General features: G+C 55.6%; 1 protein-coding gene across 1 annotated transcript in view; it reads right to left on the bottom strand.

The window, feature by feature from the left end:
* The window catches only part of GRIK3 (glutamate ionotropic receptor kainate type subunit 3), a 192,067-nt gene that overhangs the window by 7,027 nt on the left and 159,993 nt on the right, over positions 1–25,047 (bottom strand). The window contains exons 11-15 of the mRNA XM_004614243.2: positions 17,115–17,338; positions 14,206–14,324; positions 11,740–11,957; positions 1,461–1,683; positions 662–912 (exon numbers count right to left, since the gene is read on the bottom strand). Of these exons, the coding sequence (XP_004614300.1) occupies positions 662–912; positions 1,461–1,683; positions 11,740–11,957; positions 14,206–14,324; positions 17,115–17,338 (1,035 nt within the window). The remainder of the gene's footprint in view (positions 1–661; positions 913–1,460; positions 1,684–11,739; positions 11,958–14,205; positions 14,325–17,114; positions 17,339–25,047) is intronic.

The raw sequence follows: 25,047 nt of genomic DNA, 5'->3' as shown, positions 1-25,047 counted from the left end.
GGAGGGATTCCTTCCTGCCCTCCCTGAGGCAGAGGCTCATTTCTGTCCTTCCCCACATGGCTTCATGGCATGTCCCCTCCTCCTGCTCTCCCCGATCTGGGCATCTGGAGAAGCCAGTCCCAGTCTGCCCCGATGCCCACTGAAATCACCCTGTGCCTTCGGGTACTACTGCCCGGATCCACTGCAGACCAACCAACACAGTCTCCGTGGGAACACAGGGCATTAGCACTGAAACCCTTTCTCCCTGGGAGTGTCACTGGCTCGGGGCACAGGGCCACCACCCAGACACCCTGGGATAAAGCCGGTGTCGTTTCACCACCTGTGAGGTTGGGTTGGCTCTCTTAGCTCTTTCCTGTTGGAGACAGGATGGTTGATGATGGGAATTTCCACATGTGTGTGTGGGAGCGGGGAAGAGGCCAGTGATGCCCTCTGCCCCTTCGCCCTGCCCAGCGGCTGCCGGCTGCTGGGATAGAGTGTCCAACAGGGCATAGCTTGGACGGGGACAGTGTGGGGAGAGAGGGTAGGGGGAGAGGGGAGTCGAGACTGGAGAGTGTTCTGTGGCCTGCCGGAAACGAAGCCCAAGCCCATCCCACTCCCCTGCCCTGCCTCACCCCTCCCCCACCCCGCCCCTTCCCATAAAGACCCCAGTTTGGGGCCTCACCTGCTCTCGCTCTGCGGTTTTGCGGAGCTTGTACACAAACTCGCCCACGGCCACCAGCACAGACAGGACGAGGCCGGCGGCCAGGACGATGAAGATGCCACCGATCTTCTGGATGCCCAGGGCGCTGGCCTCCTTGCTCTCCTCCTCCGGGCACCCGCTGCCACGCCACCACTTCTCCTTCATGACGTGCAGCTTGTCCTCCTCCTGGAGCTGCAGGATGGCGATGGTGATCTTGTCCCGGTACGGGGAGCCTGGGCGGGAAGGAAGGAGAGCCTGGCCTCCGCACCCTGGCCCGGAACACCCGCCCACTGGGCTCCGGAAAGTGGGTCTCTGGGGTCAGAGCCCCCTTCGATGGCAGGACTGTCGATTTTGGATGCCGGGGAGAGATTTGCAGCCTTTTGAACCAACAACAGCATCTCCTGCTTGATTCACCCCCAGGCCCCCCAGTTTCTATCTGTTACTATAGTTACCCCCTTGACTCGATTTACCCGCTTTCCAGGAAGGATCGTGCTTCAAGCCGGGTGTACCTGTGTGCAGAGGCCCCTGGCCAGATCGGGGCGTCTGGGCTACCACCTCTGCAAGGGGCGGTCAGATGAGCAATGACCTCTAAGCACTGACCCTCTCCTCCCTTTCGACTTCACCCCCATTTACCAGCTACTCAGACTAGGGCTGCGTCCCACCACCCTTCTCCAGGCTCGATGGAGTGAGGAGGGGAGAGGAGGCGGGAGACTGGGGCGGGGGGGGGCGGTGCATGGAGTGGTGGGTGCGGCCCTGACCCCCTCCCCGGTGCCTCACTCACCCATGGGGGTGCCGATGCCGTAGCCCTTGGAGTCGATGAGGCCCCCGATCTGGGTGAGGTTGCAGTTGCGCTGGGTCACGTACTCGATGGTGGTGGACTCCATGAGCAACGCGTAGTCGGCCGTCAGCGTCCTCTGGATGCCCTCCTCGTTGTTCTTCACCAGCGCCGAGGGCTTGCTGCTCATGAAGGCCCACATCTTCTCGAAGGTGGAGATCTTGGACTTCTGGCCCCCCCAAGAGACGAGACACGCAGAGTTATCGAGCGCACCTGCGTCCCAGCACTGCTCACCCCCTGCAGGGCTGGGACACGGAACTGCCTCGGGGCCGCGTGGGAGGGAGTCGCTCTGGGAGGCAGCTGCAGCCTGCCAGGGCTGGGCCCCAAACTCACTGAAGGGAGTGGACCAGCCCTGAGCCCGGATCAGGCCCTTCTCTTGGGAAAACTCTCGGCTCTCCTCTGCCTCGACGCAAGGGGTTTTCAGATGCGTTTTCAGAACTGGACTTCCTTTCTCTGACGTGGATTGAAGGGTTGCACGGGCAGGCTGCTAGCTGCATCAACTCAGAGGCTCTTTGCAGAGCTCACCAGACGCAGGGACCGTCACCAGCCCCATTTCACAAGTGGGAAAGCTGAGGTAGGACTGTCTCAGGTCGATGGGAAAATCAGGGGTAAAGCCGACCTCCGGCTGGAGACCCACTGTCTGATCGCCCAGCAGCCGCTAACTATGAGGGTTTAGCGAGAGGAGAGATACGTGGAGGGATCCTGGCACCCCTGCCCCCTCCCCCACACCATGTGACTCCTGCGTGCCGGGTCTCAGAGAACAGGTGGGCCCTCAGGACCACGGACAGCAGAGTGGGGAGAAGGCAGGGCTGCACCGGTCCTTGCCCCGGAAGGTCCTGCCTGCTGCTGCTGGGGGAACTCAGCACCCCTGGGGCCAGGCCTGGTGGCGGGGCTGTGTCTGCCCGTCCTAGGCTAGCAGTGAGCGTCAGAGAGGGCCCTGGGGCCGGAGGGAGCAAGGCCAGTGGGCGCTGTCCTCCCTGACGGACGGCCAGGGTGCCTGGTGCAGCAGATTCTTTCCAGCTCAGTGCCTGCCTGCAGGGAATGGCCACCGCCACGGACCCCAGGGGAGCAGGTGGCTCTCAGGCCCCGCTGCACCCAGCTGTTTCCAAGGCTGGCTGTGCCTGCCTGTGACGTCAGCCTGTCTGACGGGCTCTGGCCCGGCTCCAGGGTGCGTGACGGCCCAGGAGCACTGGAACAGGCTAGCAGACCTGGGGGCGGTGGGGAGGGGCCTGCGGGACCTGCCAGGAGCCGCTGGCAGGGTTGGGAGGAGGAGAGTGTGTCTTCGACTCTCCTGATGCCGTCTGATCACTCAGCGGCTCTGCTGCCCCAGGAGCCACTAACTATGGGGGTTAGTGAGAGGGGAGATACATGGAGGATACGAGACCCTTCCCAAACGAGCTCCTGGCACACCTGGGGCCCCCCAAACAGCAGGCAGGACCTTAGTTGGAGTTACATCCGAACCTGAATCGGACAGGCCTGGGGCACCTTCCCACACAGGAGAACGCCCCCCCCCCGCCCTTCCTGAGTCCTCCTGTGGGGTCCACCCCACCTGCGTCCTCTCTTCCTCGGTTCTCTCTGCCTGGGTCCTCCCCACCAGAGGTGAGACTGTGCAGGAAGGGCTGGCACCCTTCCCCCACTGCCCCCTGCATGTTGGGGAACAGTTTTCCCCATCGCGCCCAGACACGCCGGGCAGATGTGGGGCAAAGGGTGACACGGAGATACCACTCCGGGAGACAGCCGATGGCTGCTCACTCTATTGTCAGGTACACACCTATTTCATAGAGGGTCTCGGCTTAGGAGGATGGGCCAATTACCTAACGTTTAGCATTACTGACCTACCACCTTTCCAACTCTGCTTGGCCCGGTCCAACCCCAGGTAGGGCTAGATGCCGCAGCTGGAAATGACTCTTGAGAGGGAGGTGAGGCTCAAGACCGGATGCCTGGTGCTTGTGACGTGCTCCCGGACACTCCCTACTGGGTGCTCTGCAGGGACAGGTCTTATCTGTTCCGGGGCCTGTTGCCATGCTCCACACCTGCAGAGTGCCTGCCTGGTCTGGTCCCACTTGTAGCTGGTCCTGGCTTTCTGCGATGCCCCATCCACAGCTACCCCTTCCTCTGCCACTCTCACCTCCTCGCCCACTGTGTCCCCTAGTGGATTCCCTGCCCCCCCCCACACACAGTGATTTTCCTGCCCTGCCTCTCCCCTTATAAGCCATCCCTTTTGCCCATAGAAAACATCCCTGATTTACTGTTCTTCTGGCTCTGTAAACATTCCTTACTTTTGACATGATTTCTGGTGCTCGAAGTCTCCTGCTCAGGCTTTCTTTTGCATTCTGCCACCTTTCCTGACCAGTGTCTGTGGCCCAAAGCTTCTCCCTGGCGCCAATAATCTGGTCTCCTGGTATCACCCCCTGCCCTGGGCATGCGCCAGGTCTTGTGGCTCTCTGAAGCCCAGGAGTGATGGGCTGTGTTCCCACCGCACCCATAGGAAATGGGTTCTGGCCACATGTCCTCCACCCTCGCCTGATGGGGCGAGGGGGCTGGCTGCCATGCTGGGTGTCACGCATGGACACATGATGGAAGGGAAGGCAGCTCCAGCCCATGCTCCACGGGGAGAAGGAGCCCAGGGCCTGGAGGCAGCCGGAGGGACAGAGCCTGTGTGGACCCAGAGCAGATGCCACGTCTCCTGACTCTCTCATGGGTCGTCTCTGCTGCCCAAGGACCCTAGGTGAGGGGTTATCTGTGATGACATAATGGATAACGACACTCTCTTCCCACACCACCTCCTTCTTCTGTTCCCAATGCAGTTGCTTTTCCGAGAGTCAATCCTAACTACCCCACTAATCAAATCATTCAAGTCCAAGCAAACCTGCTTGCAGATTCCCAGGCTCCTCGACCACGTGGCCCTCCTGATGACTGAGAATTCTCCTCTCCTGTCATTGGCTCCAGTGCTTCTATTCCTTTTCTATCCCAGGTTCTCCTTATTCTGGCACAGGTGGGAACTCTGCGTTGATAAGGGTTCCCTTCACCTCCTATACATGCCTGTATGCACTCACACTTCTTCCTGCCCTCTATCCATTTATCACTCCATCTATCCAGACTCCATCTAGCTATCCATTCATTCATCCATCCATCCATCCCCCCACCTATCAATCCATTCATCCCTCCCTCCCTCCTCCATCCATCATCCATCCATCACCCATCCACCCATCCATCCCTTTTCCATCCATCCCTCTCTCCTTCATCCATCCACTTACCCTCTCATTCATCATATCCATGTTCTTAGCCACTAACCCACACATCTCCACATGAACTCATCCAATCATGTGACTATCAGCCTGTTAACTGTTTACCCGTCCATTTACCCAGCTCTCCATCCATCCATCTGCTTACCCCACCTATCCACACCCTAACCACCCCTCCACTTCTCCACCTGCCCCGTCTAACCCACTCTCTCTCCAGGCAACCAGTCCACCATCAGCACATGTAGAGCCTGAACTAGTCATGCATGCCTCAGAGTGGGACTAGAACTTCCCCCTCCTTCTTCAGTCTCTGGCCTGCATCTCCCCAACACCACTTCCGTGTATAGGTACCGGAGAGATCCCAGTAACAGTTCATAATAGGCAGCGATAAACCAGCTGGGGACTGGGGCAGTCTTGATGCTGATGGACTTGAGGGAGAGACACTCAGTATCAAAGTTTCTAGCAGGTAAAAACACAGGAGAGGAGGAAGATGGGGAAGGATACGAGGGAGCCTGGCCAGTTGAGAGGTGACAATTAGACATGAAGCTGGTTGCCACTTCAAGAGCTTATGATTTCCCAGCTCCAGAAGCCAAAACTCTCCCTGCGGTAGCTTTAGGCAGAAGCTCTGAGACCTGCGTCTCTCTGCCCTCCCCCCACTGTGCCTGTAGTCTATGCTGGGGCCCCCTTCTCAACTGTATATCACTCAGGACTCTTTCCAGTTAAGTTCTGTCCTTGATTCTGATTCCCGGGCACATCCCGGGGATGCTTCCCTCGGGCAGGCAGGCTCCCCTGGAATGTCAGGTCCTTCTCCCACCTCCCTGGGCAGGGCTACAGGCCCCAGCCCGGCCGTCAGCTCCTCCTAGTCCCACGGCTCCCAGTCCTCCTGCCTGTCCTAACCGGTGGGAACCTTAATAAGCATTGCTTCAGGGCCAGTCACCCAGATCAATTAATGGAATTGTTTGGAGCAGCCAGTGTAGGGCAACGTGCCAGGATGGAAGAGCTTTTTTTATCAGGGAAATTGGCAAGAAAGTAAGTTTCAGGCTTATGACTTTCAATTCCAACCTCCTCAAAGAAGTAAATTGATTTTCCCCAACTGAAGATACTTAATCTTGAGAATTTAACATTTCTGTACAAGAAAATGTATATTGGTATATATATATATACATACATATATAAATTGATATCAATTTCAAAAGGAGTGAAGACCATGGGCTGTATGTGAGGAGGCGGCAGCAGCAATGTGGGTCCGTGTGAGATGTTGGGTTTCCACGTGGGAAAGGAGACTTTTCCTAGATTAATTGGCTTTCCTGCCCCTGGGGGAGGAGTCTGTGGTCTTACTGGATCCGTGTACTTGAACAACTACTCACATCTCCTGGGTTATGTCTGTAGGGACTGGATCTGATACTACACAAACTCTTGCAATCTCCCTGGCCAGGCCAGACTTTCTGACACACTGGTGTCTGTACTCGTTCCTGGGACCCAGTTATGCAGAGACATGGGCTGGCCACTGCAGGGGGGAGTGTGGGGTGAGGCTGCTGGCTTGTCCCTGCAGGGGGAGTGCGGGCTGGTGATGCAACCGTGGGGCAAAAGGCAAGAGGGTGCAGTTGGCTCCCCTCCCTCGGGGCCAGCCCACAGGAGGGCCTTTCCAGGCAAGCACTGCAGCGATGTGTGTCTGTGAGGACTCCTACTGGGCTGGCTGTGCGCCCGGCAAGGAGAACTGGACACTAAGTCTTGACAGTGGAGATAGACAAGGCAGGGCCACCAGAGCCCGCTGACTTCCTGGCTCGTGCAATGGGTCAGGAGAATCGCCCTGGAGCTGGGGACCCCTCCTGCCCAGGCAAGCCCCTGGGGAACCGCGGGAAGGCGGGTACAGACTGCAGTGCTTCGGCGGACCCCTGTCTGCTCAGGTGCTAGCACAGGCGAGTCTGTGCAGGGGGGCGGCTGGCCAGCACCAGGCCGGCAGCAGTATTCCCTCCTGTGTGAGGTCCTTCCCAGCGGCACTGAGGGCCGAATCCGCGACACCCTCTCCCTCCAAAGCTCTCCTCCCCACAGACAGCTTTCCCTACAGCCTCCTTGCACTTAGCCCACATCATCGCACAGCCAAACGGGGCCTTCAAAGGCCTCCTTTTTCATCTCCTAATTAATTTTTATCTTCCAAGACAAAGGGAGGACAACACAGGGGATGTTGTGTGTGATGTTGCTGTTCTCTGACAACTCTCAAATGAGATTTCCTTAGAGAGGTGGGGGCTGCCTGCAGCCACCATCCCCCAGGCTGCAGGGAGGAGGAGGAGGCGAGGGGTCTGGAACCCCCCAAGAGTCCTGCTTCGGGCTGCTGTCTTTGGATGCGAATGCTCTCTCCTCTCCTCCCCTCCCTTCCCCTCCCCTACCATCTCCTCTCCTCTCCTCTCCTCTCCTCTCCTCTCCTCTCCTCTCCTCTCCTCTCCTCTCCTCTCCTCTCCTCTCCTCTCCTCTCCTCTCCTCTCCTCCCCTCCCCTCCCCTCCCCTCCCCTCCCCTCCCCTCCCCTCCCCTCCCCTCCCTTCCACTCTCCTCCTCTGTCCTCCTCTTCTTTCCCCTGTCCTCCTCTGCCCTCCTCTTCTCTCCCCTGTCCTCCTCTCCCCTCCTCTTCCCTTCCCTGTCCTTCCCTCCCCTCTCTTCCCCTCCCCTCCTCTTCTCTTTCCTGTCCTCTCTTCCCCTCCCCTTCTCTGTCCTCCCCTCCCTTCCCCTGTCTACCCCCTTCCCCTCTCCTTACCTCCTCTCTCCCCTCCTCTCCCCTCCCCTCCCCTCCTCTTCTCTCTCCTGTCCTTTCTTCCCCTCCCTTTCTCTGTCCTCCCCTCCCCTCTCTCCTTCCCCTCCCCTCCCCCTTCCCTTCCCCTCCCCCTCCCCTTCCCTCCTCTATCTCCTCCCCTCCCCTCCTCTCTCTCCTCCCCTCCCCCCTCACATTCTCTCATTGGTGGAGGCTTTTCAGATAGCTTGCAGCCTCCCAGGAAATGCACTAACCATGGAAGTGAAGGGCACAATGGCCCTCGCCCCAGAGAGCTCAAGGTCGTCACCAGCTTGGCCTTGTTCTCAGCATTCTTGCAATTTCTCTGCCAGTTCCTCCTTCGATGCCCACCTTTAGTTCACCAGGTGGTGAACTACGGCTGCCGTCTGAGCAAGAGCAGACACGGGGACACTGGCCCTGGAGCCAGGGGACTCGCACCCTCACCTGGAACCTCACAGCTGTGTGAAGCCAGTGCTAGCTAGTCTCAGAGCCCTGACTCCGGGCCTGTGCGAACCGGACGTGATACTGACAAATGTCACCTCCCAGGGTGGTTCTGAGGGGGAGATGGAGGAAGTGGGGAGCACCTAGTACATAGGATAAGCCCGGCGATGATTGCCTTCGCCACGGTCTCCCCACACTGGTGTCCACTCCTGGGGCTGATCGCTGCCCAGGCCTGGGCCCAGCCTTCCCATGGACACGCAGGGCAGGAGAGAGACTGCGTGCAGAAGGCTCCGAGTGTTTGCGGCCCATGTGCACAAGGGCTCTGTCACGCCCCGCTGGGACTGCAGGTCAGTTGCTAAGCGTCCAGCTCTCCAAGCTGGATTCAGCCCTTCCTCTGGCTCTACCCCGAGTGGCAGTGGGCTGGGCTGAGGATGGGGGATGGTTAAGCAGGGCCCAGGGCAGGGGAGAGGGAGGGGGTGGTGGTGGTTTGTGCAGGGTCCTTCTAGGCCCTGTGCTTCCAGCTCCTCAGCAGAGACCATCCAGGCCCCACCTCTGTGACAGCCCAACAGCTGCCCCTGCAAGGGAACCTGGGAGGAAGAGCATTGCCCTGTTCCAGGGGTGGACCACGTGGCTGGAGTCAAGGGGAGCGAGCCAGCCAGGGGATGTGGAGCTGCCGCTTCTGGCTACAGGCTCCGTTGAGCAGAGGCTCGTGCATCCCAGCCAGGGCCTGGGACCACCCCTTCCCGTCTCCTCGGCCCTCTTCCTGGCTTCGCTGTTTGCAGGGCGGGTAAGTGAGGGTGGACCCGGCTGAGGTGCAGTTTTACGCCAAGGACAGTGGCCGGATGGGGACCTGGGGCGAGGCTCCTGGAAGCCAGTCGGAGCCTGCTAGCACAGAGGGAGGCAAGGGCGTCCAATCAGCGGCACCGAGCCTGCGCGGTCTCGTTCTTTTTGCCGCTTGCCTTTGATGGAGCTGTGCTCGGAGACCGGCTCATGAGTAATGCATGAGAGATGCGAGAGCCGGGCTCCTATCAGGGACAAGCCTCTCCGTGGACATGCTGGCACACACCTGTGCACTCTCGCCCAGACACGATCCCCGCTGAGCTCCCCTTGCAGACACTCTGTCCAAGCACAAACAGGGGCACCCCCCCCCAACACACACACACACACACACACACACACACACACACACACAGAGCAAACTTGTGGGCAGGGCTCACGTGCTCATATGCAGATCCATCCGAGAACCACACCTCCATGCTGACTAGCTTGCTGCAGGCTGCACGCGTGCATGCACGTCCTCACACGTATGAACACATACAGTGGGACGCAGGGAAATCCTCTTGTGCCCTTCCCTTTAAGTACGCACTTGTGACCTCAAAGGAAGGCTTTGTCTCAGGCTTCTCAGGGCCAGCGGCCACCCAAGAGGGGCGCTGTCCCCTCCTCTCCATGCTCCCCGCCAAGCAGCTGCTCCCACTCAGGAGGGACAGAGGCAGCTGTGGGGAGGTGCTGCTCGGAGCCCGAGCCTGGGAGATGGGGGCCCTCCCGCCTGACTCTTCCCTGCGCTCCGCTCTAAAGACCCCAAAAGGATCACTCAGAGGCTGGGCCTGGAAGGAAGAAAGGACTGGGAGAGGGGAACCAGGCTGGTGGAGAGCAGCTGACAAGCAAATGAATGGGTGGATGGGCCCACAGCCAGAGCTCCCGAAGCCTGAGCACTTCTGACAAGAGTTGCAGGAGTGGTTCTCAGAGGACCCGCCCAGCAGCTGATGCATCACTCAGAACGTGTTAGAAGTGTGCATTCCTGCAGCTGAAGGTGAGCTTAAAGAAAGGGTCAGTCCTTTGAGCGCCTTGCACGCTCGGCCCTTATAGATGTCGCCTTGGGGGCCCTCTGAGCATGGCGGGGCGCACACACTGAACTATCTAGCCCAGCTAACTGAGTATAATCGTCCCCACCAAAACCAAAACCAAAACCAACCAACAAAAAAGAAAAGTGTATTTCTCCAGAAATACACTTGATTGGCTCTGCTTTTGCCCTCCCATCTATTGAACCAGAATTTCTGAGGGTAGGTCCAGACATCCAGGGTTCCACCAGCCTTCCAGGTGAGCTGAAGGTAAACTGAGGCCTGAGTACCATTGCCTGCAACATTTCTCAACTGGGGGCCATATGGCTCCCTCTAGGTCCCAGGATACCCCAAGGGGCCACTGATATCAGTCACATCAATAGGGGACCAAGACATGACACCAGGGGTCAACGGCAGGATGAAGAGGCCACAGAAAGGAAACACAAGTGGGGAAGGGCCTCAACCATTGGTGTGGGAGAAAGGCGGGCCTGGGTCCACCTCCAGCGTCTTCAGCTGTGAGTTCCGACAAGTGTCTCCACCTCCTAGAGCTATTAGGTACAAAAGTGGACAGAAGGGCAGTTGCGAGCTCCCAGTACTGGCCCAGCTCCCAGTGGAGATGGAGTGAGGCCAAGCATTTAGTACCACACCTGGCTCACAAGGAGCACTTCTGGGGGTAGCTCGTGGGAACCAGTGTTGCTCCCGTCCGCCGTTCAGCCAGCCCCTCAGCCTTTGCTACTAAAGCTGAAGGTGAAAAAATTAAAACGAGGCTGGGGAACCAGGCCAAAGCCACCAGCGTCTGGGGGCAGCCACGTCAGGGCTAGGCCCCTCGCAGAACACAGCCGTGAGTGGGTGCAGGGCTTCCGGGGGCCCTGCGTTCCTGGAGCTGGGGGTGCTGAGGCACGAATCTCATCCCTGCTTCTGCTGTGACCTGCGCAGCTGTCCTAGAGGGCGCGTGCTCAGCTCCGTGCCGAATCAGCCTACGGACAGGGCTGCCACAGAGACCCAGAGCCAGGGGCACGAGGGCCCAGGGGCCGCGCCTGCGTTTGGGTCTCTCCTCTCCTCCCCTCCTCCCCACCCAGCCTCTTCCAATGACTCGAGAAGATAAGCACATTCCGGCACTTGCCATATACAGAGGTTCTAGCATCTGTCCCGGGACCAAATGAGATGGCCCCGTTATCACAGCACCCCAGAGCAATGGCGCTGAGCCCTGGGGGTGTCTGGCTCATGGACTGTGATTAGAGCGAGTGAAGGGGTGTGTGTGCGTGTGCGCGCGCTTGTGCACACGTGTGTATGTGTGATTTTGTATATGGGGTGTGTATATGTAAGTTTTTTTGTGTGTGTGCAGGGTGTATACGAGTTTGTGGGGGGGAGGTGTATATGCAAGGTTTTGTGTATGTGGGTGTGTATGTGAATTTGTGTATGGGGGTGTATATACGAGTTTGTGTGGAGAGGTGTGTATGTGAGTTTGTAAGTGTGGGGAGGTATATAAGAGTTTGTGTGTGAGGGGTGTATGGGAGTTTGCGTGTGTGCATGTGTGTGAGTTTTTTGTGTGGGGGATGTATATGTGAGTGTGTGTGTGGGGGGTGTATGTGAGTGTGTGTGTGTGCATGTGTGTGTGAGTTTTTTGTGTGTGAGTTGTATATGCGAGTTTGTGTGAGGACTGTGTGTATGTGAGTTTGTGTGTGTGTGTGCATGTGTGTGAGAGTTTTTTGTGTGTGAGTTGTATATGCGAGTTTGTGTGAGGACTGTGTGTATGTGAGTTTGTGTGTGTGTGTGTGCATGTGTGTGAGAGTTTTTTGTGTGTGAGTTGTATATGCGAGTTTGTGTGAGGACTGTGTGTATGTGAGTTTGTGTGTATGTGTGTGTGTGTGTGTGTGCGCGCGCGCGCGTGCATATGCTGGTGGGGGTCAGCTTGTACTTCGGCAGGGCGGGGGAGACTCACCTTGAAGAAGGTCATGGTGGCGCCATCCTTGACAGCCCCATACTCGATCTTGGTCTGCTTGGCCAGGTCATCGGCAGAGTCAATGGGTGACTCCATGCGCTCCACGGTCAGGAAGGCGGCCAGGTTGGCCGTGTAGGAGGAGATGATGATGAGCGTGAAGAACCACCAGATGCCGCCGATGATGCGTGTGGACAGGGCTTTCGGCATCAGCTCAGAGCCTGGGAGGAGGAAGCCGCCTGTCAGTGCCGAGTGCCGCTAAACACAGCCCAGGCCCTTCCTGGAGGCGGGGCGCTTCCGAGTCTGCCCTGGGGTCTGACATTAGCATCACCTGGGAGCTAATAGGCAGTGGTCCAGCCACTGCTCCCCACCCGCACGCCCTCGGACCTAGTGAGGCAGCCACAGTGGGTGCGGGCCCAGAAATCTGAGTGTGAGAATCCTTCCTGGGGGTCCAGGCACGGGCTCGAGTTCAAAAGCGGCTGTTGTCGCGCGACAGGCTGCTCAGACTGTTTGCGTCGAACCCTGAGCCTGACTCCTAACTCTCTGCCAGAGGTGTCCACGCTCTTGTCATGCCAGGCAGCTCCCTGATCTCTGGGATGCCGCCGAGCCCTGCGCCTCGTCCTTCCTCTGTCCCAGGCTCACCCCAGACCGCGTCCCCGCAGTGCTATCATCTGAGGAGAAATTGTGTGGGAAATAAAGGTGGTGCACAAATGCCAGATTGCTATGCGGAGCTTTGCAGGAGGAGAAAACCAACACTTTCTGAAGCTCTCCGCGGAGTCAGATCGCTCTTCCTCCCCGACCTTCGGTGAGGCACACAATTTAGATGAAACCTTCTAACTGAAGTAATTAACAAGGCTGCTTTCAAGAGATTTAAATAGCAAGTGACTCCTGAACTTTCCAGAATATTTGGACTGGCAATCTGAAAAGCGTTTGCTTTGATATGGATGATTTTTCTTTTTTTTTTTTTTCTCAAAGAACTCACTCAAGGGAGAGTTTTCAATACGTAACTATTTTTCTCCCTCCTAATCAAAACCTCGCAGGGAATACATCAGGGGCTGGTGCTTTGAATAGCAGCAGGAGGTGGACGAGGAGAAGCTATTACGCGTGGAGGGGCTCCCCGGACTTCCTGCCTGGCGCGGAACAAGGAGGATGAACCACAAGGCAAGGTGCATCCTCTGGACGCCACGGACTGCCAGCAAGGAGCAGACACTTCTCGCGAGAGTTGTCTTGGGACCTCCAGGCTCCTAGGAAGCCATCAAGGTGCCTCAGTTTCCCCTCCTAACCAGCTATCTACAGTCTCACCTACCTTGCCTTTCCCCAGATTGTCCCAGATAGGGGATACTCGTGCCCACCATAGGAGAAAGATTTATTTCAGTTGCTTGGTGAGCCCTGTTGGCTCTGCCCCTGGCCCTAACTCTTCACTGCCGGGTGTGTGTATTTGTGTGTGTGTGTGTGCACGCACACATGTGTGCTAGGAGTGGGTGTGCACAGATTTGCCTTTTCACCTTCTCCATTATTAAAATGCCAGTGTCAACCTGGGTGCTCGTGCACACATTCATTCATTCACTTGTTCATTCATTTGTAACTCGCTGGTGGCCCTGCACAGGGAGCAGGCTTTGTGGCAGGGCATAAGGATACACACAGGTAAGTGAGGGGCGTGGAAGGCCGCTTGGCCCCTTCACCCGCTCTCCTCTCCTGCCCACTAGTCGCCCACTGACCCTCAGATGGCGGACTCCCCAATCTCTAAGACAGAAGACCCTGACGTGGGACTTGAGAGGTGGCAACCCTGAGAACCTGACCTGAGTTGTAGGGCTTTGGAGGGCTTGGGGAGTGTCTTTGCTGGTGGGGGCTGCTCTCTCTGTCCCTCTGTCCCCCACAGGCCCTGAGCAGGTGCTCGGCTGGTCAGCTGGGAGGCTTGTCCAGAGGCAGACTTCCCTGAACAGGCTCCACAGAGCCACAGGCTCCGGCCCCCAGACAAGTGCATGGAGGCCAATAGCGCCTGTGAGCACCTTCCCCTGTGGCCTCAGACAGGGCTGCCCACAGTCGGCTGTGGGTCCTGTCTGCCCCCACTGCAGCCCCAGGTCCTCACAGCCCATGTCTGCCCTCCACTCCCAGGGAGGGCTGTAGCTCGAGTCAGGCCTCGGGACCCTAATCTGGCCATAGTGCTCCCCACCATGGGCTCAGCTTGATGAGCCAGAGTCCATGGTGTGGGGACCACCAGAGAGGTCAGCACCAGCATGCACAGGGGTCCATGCCCACATGGTGAAACAGGAGGGGCTGGGAGGAGCCCCGTATGCCATGCTCGGGTGGGGGCAGCTAACGTGCCGGGGATGCGCGGTGCTGTGGGGCCTCCAGCTCTCTCCATCTCGTCGGCTCAGCCCAGGCTGCCCAGGGAGGGCACTGGCTCAGCAGTGGGTCCCCAGGGAGAGGGAGCCCCGGAAGGGCAGCAGGCCCGGGAGAGGTGCCTACCTTGCTGCATGAGGGAGCCCATGCCGAACCAGAAGCTGTTGAGCAGAGTGAAATTGTTCTCCACGACCTCGGAGCCCGGGTTGCAGGGGTGAGCATCGTACCACTCGTAAGGGCTGAATCTGCAGCAAGAAGGGGGGAGCGGGGGATAGGGCTCTGAGCTACAGGGCTGTGCAGGCCCCTCAAGAGGGGACTCAGCCCGCACTGCCGCAGCAGACCACATCTACATACGCTCTCCTCTGCGGGCGCTGGGTGGGACACCAGGGCCATTTGGCTTCTCGTTCTTTATTTATTTCGTGGCCTTATCTGGTTGTAAAAGTGATTCAGCAGCAGGCCTTCAAATTAAAAGTGCATATGCCCTTCCACCTAGCAATTCAGCCACAATTATCCAGCCTAGAAAAATGCTCCCAATGAGCCAAGGGAAGTAGGGAGGGGGTTTACGGAAGCATTGTTTGTAAGAGGGGAAGCTAGAAACCACCTCCACGTCCTTCAATAGAGAAGTGATTACATCCACAACGCCATCGTGCAGCTGTTAAGGAGGACAGGAGACTTCCAGACGGCTGGCAGGAAGAGATCTTCCACACGCATTGTTTAGTTAAAATGGGCGATAAAAATAAGCACAACCACATCATGTGCACAGAGTCCTGAAGACTTAACTCTCTACCCCATCATGAACCTGGTGACGGAGGCAGGCCAGAGGCCGGAAGGGCTCAGACCTGAGAAAGGCTGGTGTTTGTGTCGTGGAGGGGGAGTGAGAAAGGCAGAAGCAGTATCAGAGACGCCTGTTGCATGATAGGATGTGAATCTCCTCAAAGGAGAACACAGGCTTTTGAATTACTTGCATACTTTAGAAACTTGAAAGGGATGAAAGTACAGCACACGCTCTGTCAAGCATTCAGGTGGGATGGAAGAATACATTGTGAATGTGAAAGGACTGTGAGACCATCCCCCGGGGAAAACAATGTGCACAATCATTCCCCGCAGCTTTATCTCTGAATATACAAATTATGTGCGGCAGGAAGAACATTTTTAAGATCCTCCCTCTACCTTCAAGGGAAGAAAAGTCCTGATGGGGGCTGGCTTACTTGGGAGTTTCAGCTGAGATGTCAGCAGGTGGAAACTGTGGGACAGGGAGACCTGGGGAGATGGAGACCTGGGGAGAGAGACCTGGGGAGAGAGACCTGGGGAGACGAAGACCCGGGGAGATGGAGACCCGGGGAGACCTGGGGAGAGAGACCTGGGGAGACGAAGACCCGGGGAGATGGAGACCCGGGGAGACCTGGGGAGACGGAGACCTGGGGAGATGGAGACCCGGGGAGATGGAGACCTGGGGAGATGGAGACCCGGGGAGATGGAGACCCGGGGAGATGGAGACCCGGGGAGATGGAGACCCGGGGAGATGGAGACCTGGGGAGATGGAGACCTGGGGAGAGAGACCTGGGGAGACAGAGACCCAGGGAGATGGAGACCTGGGGAGATGGAGACCTGGGGAGACGGAGACCCGGGGAGTCAGAGACTTGGGGAGATGGAGACCTGGGAAGACAGAGACCTGAGGAGAGAGACCTGGGGAGACAGAGACCTGGGGAGACGGAGACATGGGGAGAGAGACCTGGGGAGATGAAGACCTGGGGAGATGGAGACCTGGGGAGACAGAGTCCTGGGGAGAGAGACCTGTGGAGAGAGACCTGGGGAGACGGCGACCTGGGGAAAGGGAGACCCGGGGGGAGAGAGAGACCTGGGGAGACGGAGACCTGGGGAGACTGAGACCTGGGGAGAGAGACCTGGGGAGACAGAGACCTGGGGAGAGAGACCTGGGGAGACAGAGACCTGGGGAGATGGAGACCTGGGGAGAGAGACCTGGGGAGACAGAGACCTGGGGAGAGAGACCTGGGGAGAGAGACCTGGGGAGACAGAGACCTGGGGAGATGGAGACCTGGGGAGAGAGACCTGGGGAGACCTGGGGAGACGGAGACCCGGGGAGAGGGAGACCTGGGGAGACGGAGACCTGGGGAGAGAGACCTGGGAAGACGGAGACCTGGGGAGACTGAGATCGGGGAGATGAAGGCCTAGAGGAAGTGCCCAGGCTGGAGCCCTGGGAAGTGCGGAGTGTGGAGTCTCAGAGGAGGCCAGGAGAGAGAAGGTGCAGGGAGCTGGGTTTAGTTTGCCTTATCCCTTCCAAGGGCCATTCCCGGGCCTCAGAGGCCGCCAGCAGCCTCCCCGCGCTGCTATTAAACGTGCCTTGCTCTCGGGGCTTTCGCCTGCCTTTCCCGCTGCCCTCTAAAGCTTTCCTAAATCGTACACTGGTCACCGTGGCGCCTGGGAGAATTTCACTTGCAGAAAGTGGGATGGGATGAGAATTCCAAAGGAGACTCAAAACCAGCCGGGGGGCTCCGAAAGGGGGCCCACCGTCTGGTCCAAGAATCTAAGCTGTCCCGGGGGACGCTGCTGGCCAAGGGGAGGCTCCTGCAAGTGGGGGGGGGGGGCGGGGTGGAGAAGCTTGAATATGGGGCTCCCATTTGGAATCGAATGAGAGTAAAGAAATAACCAGTTCTAAGGGTCACAGGGACATCCCAGAGGTCAGAGAGCTCAGAGATAACTTGTGCTTTGCATGTACAAAGGCCCAAGTTTGCACAGCCCCCGGCACCCCTGAGCGTGCCCCTGCCAGTCTCTAGCACCAACCAGCTAGATCACAGAACTTAAGCATTGGCTCCAGCCCTTGACGGAAACTGACCACTAAATCCAGCCAGCTGGCCAGGGGGAAGTGACCCCAGGACTCTCAGCATTCCTTGAGAGCGCCCTTCCCCACCTCCCCATCCCCAAACAATCCTAGAGGAGTCCTAGAGTTGCCTCTTGGTTTCAAGCACTGTCCCCAGCTGAGACCCTCCCCACACTGGCAGAGACACTGGCCTTACCTGGCGATGACAAAGAGGACGCAGCTGACCCCCAGGTAGGCGAGGAGCACATACATCCAGATGTCCGGGGACAGAGGGTTGAGGAAGGAGAAGACGCTGGGGTTGGTGCCGTTGGGCTTGCGGTACAGGATGCTCACGCCCAGGGTCATGAAGGGCTTGGAGAAGTCGATGGCCTTCTCGCGGACGTGGGTGATGGTCAGAGGAGCCACGGCCAGATCTGCCTTCTGCAACGCGAGACAGATGGTGAGCAAAGCGGAAGACCAGGAGGGGACAGAAAAGGCCTTCTCGGAGGAGGGGAGGGGCGGGAGGGGAGTCCCTCCCCGAGGTCGGGGACACTGACCTGCACTCCCCTGTTCATTAACCTGGGCCCCACCACACGCAGGGCGCTGGGCAGACAAAACAGACGGAGCTCCTGTTCGACAAGAGCTTTGGGGAGGACAGCGGGGCACCACACCACAACAGAGCCCAATCAAAGTTGTGCTGCGTTGTCCATTGCCACATGGCACGTTGTCAGAGAAAGGCAGCCCAGCAAGCTACAAACACGCCAAGGCAGCGCCAGTCTCTTTCTGACGCCCAGATACAGCATGCACAACACCTCTTACTGAAGTCTGGTTTCCTTTCCTACCTACTTGACAAAATTGCATGGTCCCATTCTAGATATTCTGTTGATCCTGACAGTCCCCCAAACCAGCTGGACAAAAATCATAGTCCTCAGAGGGCATGGGGCTGGGAGAGAGAAAACAGGTAAACCCTGAGCCCTCTTTAATAGTAGAAGGAAGAGAGCCAAGGAGGAAAGGAAGGGGCGGGGAGTCTAGGCACGGTCATAGGCTGATCAATTTTAGCCCATCAGTCCTAATGAGAAGAATAATTAAAGCTCCATCTCTGGTCTGAGCTATTCCTCATTAAAAATCTATGCTCCCAGGGCCAGGGAGAGCTGGCTCATGTGCCAGGCGTGAGCAGGGCTCCCCCTTCAATCCCAGCTCTGCATGGCTGCGGAAGCACCACCAGGTGTAATCCCACAACAGTGATTAAAAAAAATCTAGATTAAAAATTTTTAATTTAATTTAATTTTTATAAAGTAGTTCACAATATTTGATTACATTTAATATCCGAACACCAGTCCCACCACCATTACACCTTCCCACCACCATATTTTGAATGTTTCCATCTGGAACCCCAACCTCTGCCCCAAAGAAGAACCGAAATAATTTATTTTATATTGTTTGTTATAAATAAACCGCTGAAAATGCTCCAAAAAACTTCTTGGAGGAGAGTGTGTGAAGACTGTTGTATTTCACCCAGAGGCCATTAAGTCCTTCTATAAGAGATTACTAATACGTTGTTAAGCCTTGTGTGCTTTTATATATATTTCCCTCTAAGATTGTTTGCTTTCCCACCAGATGTGGTGCGTTACTCTTGGAATATGAGTGGTGTGAGGTATGAGATGTTGTGTTTGTGGCTGCACAGTCCAGGGATAGGTTTACTCATGGGTGAGGCTTGGCCCGAGCACGTGGGGAGTGGCCTTGAGCATGGCAGAAGTTGAGTTCTGCAGGTTTTCGGCTGCTGCCGGGGGTGGGAGGGGGAGCTGGATCCCTTGGGGTGGGGAGGGGCCTCACCCGCCCCCCCCTCGAGGGCGTCCCGAATAAAATAGCCTGGCTTGGGGTCCGGCAGCGGCATGGCTATCGCAATGTGTTTTATGCTCTCTTCTGAGAGAGAAGGACAATGAGTCTCTGGATCATGGTCATTGATGAGGCTATCTGGCGCCAGCCAGAGGTGGCTTGTGGGTGTGACTGCCAAGTTGCCAGAACCATGGAGGGACATGGGCAGAGGTCACCCTTTCATGGTTCCATTGACCTGGAATTTTCAGTCACAAGTCCCGCAAGCCTGGGTTTTCAGCAGAAAATCTAGAACTCTTCACTCTCATTTTACCAGCCTCTCCCAAGGCCTCCTCCTGTATGAGGCTCCGTTTAACTTCTTCCTGCTGACCACTTTACCTTTCTTCATCTCCTGGCTAGACGTTAAGCAGAGCCCTTTTTAGAAAGTTCTTTCCCTATGGTTTAACTTTTTTTTTTCTTTTTGGGTCACACCTGGCGATACACAGGGATTACTCCTGGCAGTGCTCAGGGATGGGATGCTGGGATTTGAACCCCAGATGGCCGCGTGCAAGGCAAGCGCCCTACCCGCTGTGCTATTGCTCCAGCCCCTGCGGTTTAACTTTTGCCATCCTTCATACTCCTTTGAACATGCTGCCTCTTCCAGGAAGCCCTTCAGATAGTTGCCACTATACTAAGCTCCCATGAAGCTGGTTCTGATATGCTCAGTTTGGCAGTAGTTGTGGCCATTTCGTCTTATCTGTGATTTACCTCTGACTTCCTAACTGATGTTGGCTGAGTCACTATTTCATTTCTTTGCTCCCAGACCACATCTCGGCTCTGAAATGTTTGCTTATTAATAATGTTTCCCTCTGAGAGGCTGCCCGTGGGGTTCCTGTGGCTATTTGCACATAGAACGTGAACCAAGTTATCACTTTCCATCCTCAGGTGGGACAAGACTGAGAAGATGGACCCTGAAGATAATCACGGAAGAGGCTTTATTAAAAGACACATTCACTGGTGTGTTCCAGTTCTATCCCTCCCTTTATCCTTCCTTGCCTTCCTCCTATCCTCCTTCCTTCTCTTCCACCCACTCTCCCTCCTTCTCTCCTCTCTTTTCTTCCCCCATCCCTAAGTATAATACATTATTTAACAAGTTCCACTAGGCACTAGAGATACAGAGAGGAGCCAATCAGGCATGATTTTTGCCCTTAAGGAATTTCTGGTCTAATGAGGGGAAGATGGACATTAATCAAATTAGTTCCTAGTTGGTAATGCTGCCTCTGATTCCACCAAGCCAGAAACTGAGTCAGGGAGAACTTGGATGAGTGGAATCTGAGTTTTCAGGGGCTTGTGTGTGGCCCATGCTGGCAAATGGACCCCCCCTCACCCCATTGTTGCTCCAACTCCCGCCACTGACACTCAGATCCCAAGGATGTGATGAACGTCTGAACCAGGCAAGGAAGTTGGGAGGAGCCTGTCACACGTGATTACTTCATACTAGGAGTTTCCCTTTCTTGTTGAATCACTGAGATATGCATTTACAAAGTTGTTCATGATTGGGTTTCAGTCATAAAATGTTCCAATACCTATTCCTTCACCAGTGTACATTTCCTTCCACCAATATCTCCAGTTTCCTCCCCCCACCCCGCCTCGTCTCTGGTCCCCCTTCCTTTGGCCCTGTGGACATTATGGTTTGCAAATACAGGTACTGAAAGGTTATTGTATATATTGCTTTACCTCCTTTCAGAACTCAGTTCTTGTCCAGAGTGATCATTTACAACTATCATTGTAGGGCCCTCCCTTTTAAATATTTCCCCACATGCAAGTTGGAATTTACCTTGCTTTGGAGCAAAAGAAGAAATGGGAAGATGTTATCACCTAGTTCAGCAACTTCTCATTTCAAAGCGTGTGCAAAGGAAAACCAGAAAAGGGCAGAAAATCACCAGCAAGGAGCAGACTGAGTGACATATGCTTGCTCAAGACCTCTGGGGGCTGTCTGGGTGCACAGGGCTAGCAGGAACCTGGCTCTCACACGGCTCTAGCTTAGAGAGTCCCTGTTGGGGGGGGGGCGGGGTTGGAAGGTGGGTGGGACCTCCTGGAAGGTCCTTTCTGTCCTGAAGTTCTTAGTCTCCTCTACAATGTGGCTATAATGGGGATGGAGTGGGATTTTGGTCATAGGACATGGCCTACCCCCAACCTTGTCCCTTCAAAGCACATGTATCTGGGAGGCTGAGTCCGAGGTCATTCCTGCTCTGATGTATTTGGAACTTGTTTCTGGGGATGGTTCCCAGGGCTTGTAGTGGATTAGTGAGAAGGACTTCACCAATGTTGAGAAATGTTCCTTGTTGATTTTGGATCACAAGTTGAACAAGACCACCAGCGAGTGACCAGGGAATCAAGGTGTTTGTAGCCCAAGCTTGTCCATAAGTGGTTCAGGATTGACCTGGAAGCTGAGTGCAGGATCACAGGCCCTCCTCCTAAGCTGATACCCTCTCAAAGTTCTCAGCATTTCCTCACCAGCTTCTCTGGTCTGCTAAAGGGTTTAGAGAAAATAACATCTGCCATATTCTGTGCTTACAGCAGCGAGACAACTGGTCAACCTGATCTTCCTGGGAAGATTCAATATGTGTTTTCCCTCGGGCTTCAGAAGCCCATAGTTTTCCGTTTTTATTTGTTTTAGGCAGGAAATTCTACTTTTCACTGTTGCTTATGACTGCCCTGAAAAAAGGCATTATTTTCTCCAACTTCTCTTGAAAGAGCAGAACAGATGTCAAGACTTTGCTGTTTCAGTTCATTACTCAGAATGAAAGGCCCAAACTTGGCAGGTTCCTCTCACTTGTGCAAGTTTCCTTTGAGAAATGATTCATAAAACTATAGGCTGTCAGAACTGGACAGGCCTTCAAAAACATCTATTCCAACCCCACATTTTTCACAGAGGGAAACTGAGGGGTAAAGAAGGTCCAAGGCCTTGGCAGTTATATTTACAGTAATCATGTCCTTGAACAAACTGAACCTTGACTTGGTCAGCCATCATTTGCTTTTTGGTGATTTAAGGTCTTGTGGTAATCTAGAGTCCCTCTAGCCTTGCAAAGAATCTTTCCATATTTTTTCTAAACTCTGGATCAAACAGGATGACCCTTCCTAGACCTTACTTTTTGCTGCCCATAAGTGTTTTTCCATTTGCCACAATCAGGTCAGCCACTCCTACTTGCCTCCATCCGAGATGAGGTTACACTGTGCCATTTGCTTTACTGTGTCTCCAACGACTTGAACTAGGGCAAGATGGACTCAGCCAGTAATCACTCCATATTTGGACTCTTAGCACTTTGTACTCCCATAACCTCCATCCAGTTCTATTAACAGATGACCCTGGTCCCAGTTCTAGCAAGTTAACAACCTCCTCTTAGGACGGGGTCCTTCCTAGGATGCCTCTTGAGCTCCCACTTGTTATCTCTGTTCCTGTTGGCCTCAGCAGGACTCCACACTATGGTCTCCACCAGCATCCCCTTCTCTGTGTGTTGTCTCAGGTAGGAATCCCTCAGGCCACCTGGCTCCTCAAGCTCTGACCCCTGATCATTAAGCTAGTAAGAACTGCTGTTCATTGTGGATGCTTCTCATGTACAAGAGGTGCCAAGAGTGCTATATTTGGGTCTTATGTGAGCCTCCCAGTAGCCCCAGGAAGCAGTAAATGCCATCAACACATTCCAGATGGGGTACTGTGGCTCCATCAGGCTAACAGGCATATCCAGGCTGGGCAGTCGCTGAGCTAGCACTTGCACCCAACTCACTGGGATGGAAGAATCCACACCAGCTGCATGGAGTGAGCTGAACTATGCCCCTCCCCTGAAATAGTCATGTTCGAACAACCCCTAATAACTGAAAATACAATTATTATAATAACCTTCCTTAGTGAGGGGACGGCCCTTGCAACCCTTGATTTCTGGCCTCCAGCGCATTGAGGGAATACATTTCTGTGTTTGAGGCCACTTTATTTAGAGTCATTTCTCGGGGCAGCCCTAAGCAGTGAACACAACTGCCACTTAATTTTTTGCTTTTTGGGGGGCCACACCTGGCAGTGCTCAGGGTTTATTCCTGGTCCTGAACTCAGCAATCACTCTTGGCAGTGCTTGGGGGGGCCATATGGGATGCTGGGATCAAATATGGGTCGGCTGTGTGCAAGGCAAACGCCCTACCCGCTGTACTATGACTCCAACTCCACACTCCTGCCACCTGGCTCCAAGCTGAGCCTCGTCCACCTAAAACTGTCGGCCCCAGCCCAGTGTGTGTCACCCATCACGATTTATGGCTGGGCCCTGCCTGCTGCCGTGAGCCCAGGTGTGTTCCCAGAGACCTGGACTTCACGCAGCTCACTGTCACCACACAAGAGCTTTCACAGCACACACCTGACATTTGTGATTTGTCTGGGGAACTTCCTGGTGCCGGATGAGGGCAATTTGCCACTTTCCCTTTGGGTCCCTCCTCCTCTGCCTCCATAGTCACTCAGGAAAACCAACCCCCCCCATACTTACAGGACAGGTGTGGGGGCTCTGCCAGCCCTCCACCCACTCCTCCAGTATGTGGTGTCCAAGGCATTCACCCCTCACTCCCCCACCCCCGTCCTTCCCCCACCAAGCCCTTCCTCATTCTCATGTGCCTCATCATGCAGTCAGGGTTCCCTCCTGTCCTGAAGACGCTCTCTTCCACCACGGGTCCCACAAGCCATTCATGACCCAACCCAGTGGAGTCCAGCACCATGTTCTACAGTCAAGACTGCAGGTGATTTCTGTGCTTTCCAGATGGTGACCTCCAGCATCCAGAACGCGAATGTGGCCCGTGTAACTTAGGAACTGAGTTCACACTCAAATTGATTGGAAATGAAATGATTTCAATAAACTTAAAATTGATTTTTTTAAATTAATTGCTGCTTCAATGTAAATATCCCCAGTGGCCAATGGTGGTGGTGGAGGGGGGTGGGTGCAGGGGAGTGGCTCCCACCTACGTGCATTCTGCTCCCCCTCTGCTCACCCTACTGGCCTCCCACATAGCCCCACCCTCTCATGCTTTCTCTCCCTCCAAGACCTTTTTACATGCACTTTTCTCTATCTGGAGCATGTTCCCCAAGCTCTTAGACTTGCTCCTGTTTTCCAAAGTTGGGGTTACCTGGGGTATCACTTCTGGGGCTGAGTAATTTTTATTTTCTGAGGAGGGAGTGCTGGGTGTAGTAAGTCCAGGGCTCTCTGGTGTAGCTACTGTCTCCTTCCCCTGGAGACCTGGGCTCAAACATTATGCCCCAGACAAGTGGAAGAGAGCAGGTCTCCCTGGTGCCCACTCTCCCATTGAGAAGCAATGGAGGAGCTCCTCGGAGCACAGGGGTTTCTCCCTGCACTGATCCTAGCTCTGGATTTAGAGAAGCTGAGAGATTCTCTGTGTCACTCTGGTCTAGCACAGCTCCTGGCTCTTGGCAGGGCCTCAGTAGGAATATGGGGACTGAATGGATGGGAACACTCGGGGCTCAGGAGAGACCCAGCCAGCAGGTCCTTAGAACCAGCTGGCAGAATCCAGAACAAGCGAGAAGAGGGAAGTAAGTCACAGCGGCCGTCAGTGGATGACCCAGCTCCTGGCTCCAGAAAGTGTCCCTTGCAAGGCTCTGGAGGTTAGCGTGACAGCTAATTCTGCAGCCACAGGGAGATGGGGGCTGGCAAATCATACAGAGTGGCGACTCACAGCTGACATACAGCCGGCCAAGGCCCGGGCACCTTCTCAGAACACTTGCCCTGACTGTGAGATGGCCTCTACTCGTAAGCTTACAGAAGATTCTCCATTTCTTCCACCACAATGGATGGGGGCTCCCGAGGCTCAGGGGGCTCCCCACCTACTTGGCTGACTGCTGCATTCACACATCACATGCAGGGCCTGGCTGGAAGTGGTTCTTTGTAGGGGGTCAGACATTGAGTTACACCCAGCAGTGCACTCAGGGACCACTCCTGGCAATGCTTGGGGGGGCCATATGGGATGCCGGGGATCCAACTAGGGTCTTCTGAACACAAGGCGAGTGTCTTACTCCTTGGACTATCTCTCTGAAAGCAGTTCTTGAAGAAATGAACGAATCGTGAGGCTGGAGGAACAGTGAGGTTAGGAGGCGAGCAGCCAGCAAGCACACCCTTAGGGCCTGCCGCATAAATGGTTTTTAGGGGGGCACACCAAGTGCCCCTGAACTGTGGGGAGATTAGATCTGTGGGTGATCCAGCAATCAGCAGCCACACTGAGCCATCAGCTCTGAGGTCATGGGTAGTGTGGGAGTCACCAGGAACCTAGCAGATGCCAACAGATGCCAGGAA

This window comes from Sorex araneus, chromosome 5, assembly GCF_027595985.1.
Source record: "Sorex araneus isolate mSorAra2 chromosome 5, mSorAra2.pri, whole genome shotgun sequence".
Taxonomy (NCBI): domain Eukaryota; kingdom Metazoa; phylum Chordata; class Mammalia; order Eulipotyphla; family Soricidae; genus Sorex; species Sorex araneus.
This window is presented reverse-complemented; position numbering and strand designations above follow the sequence as displayed.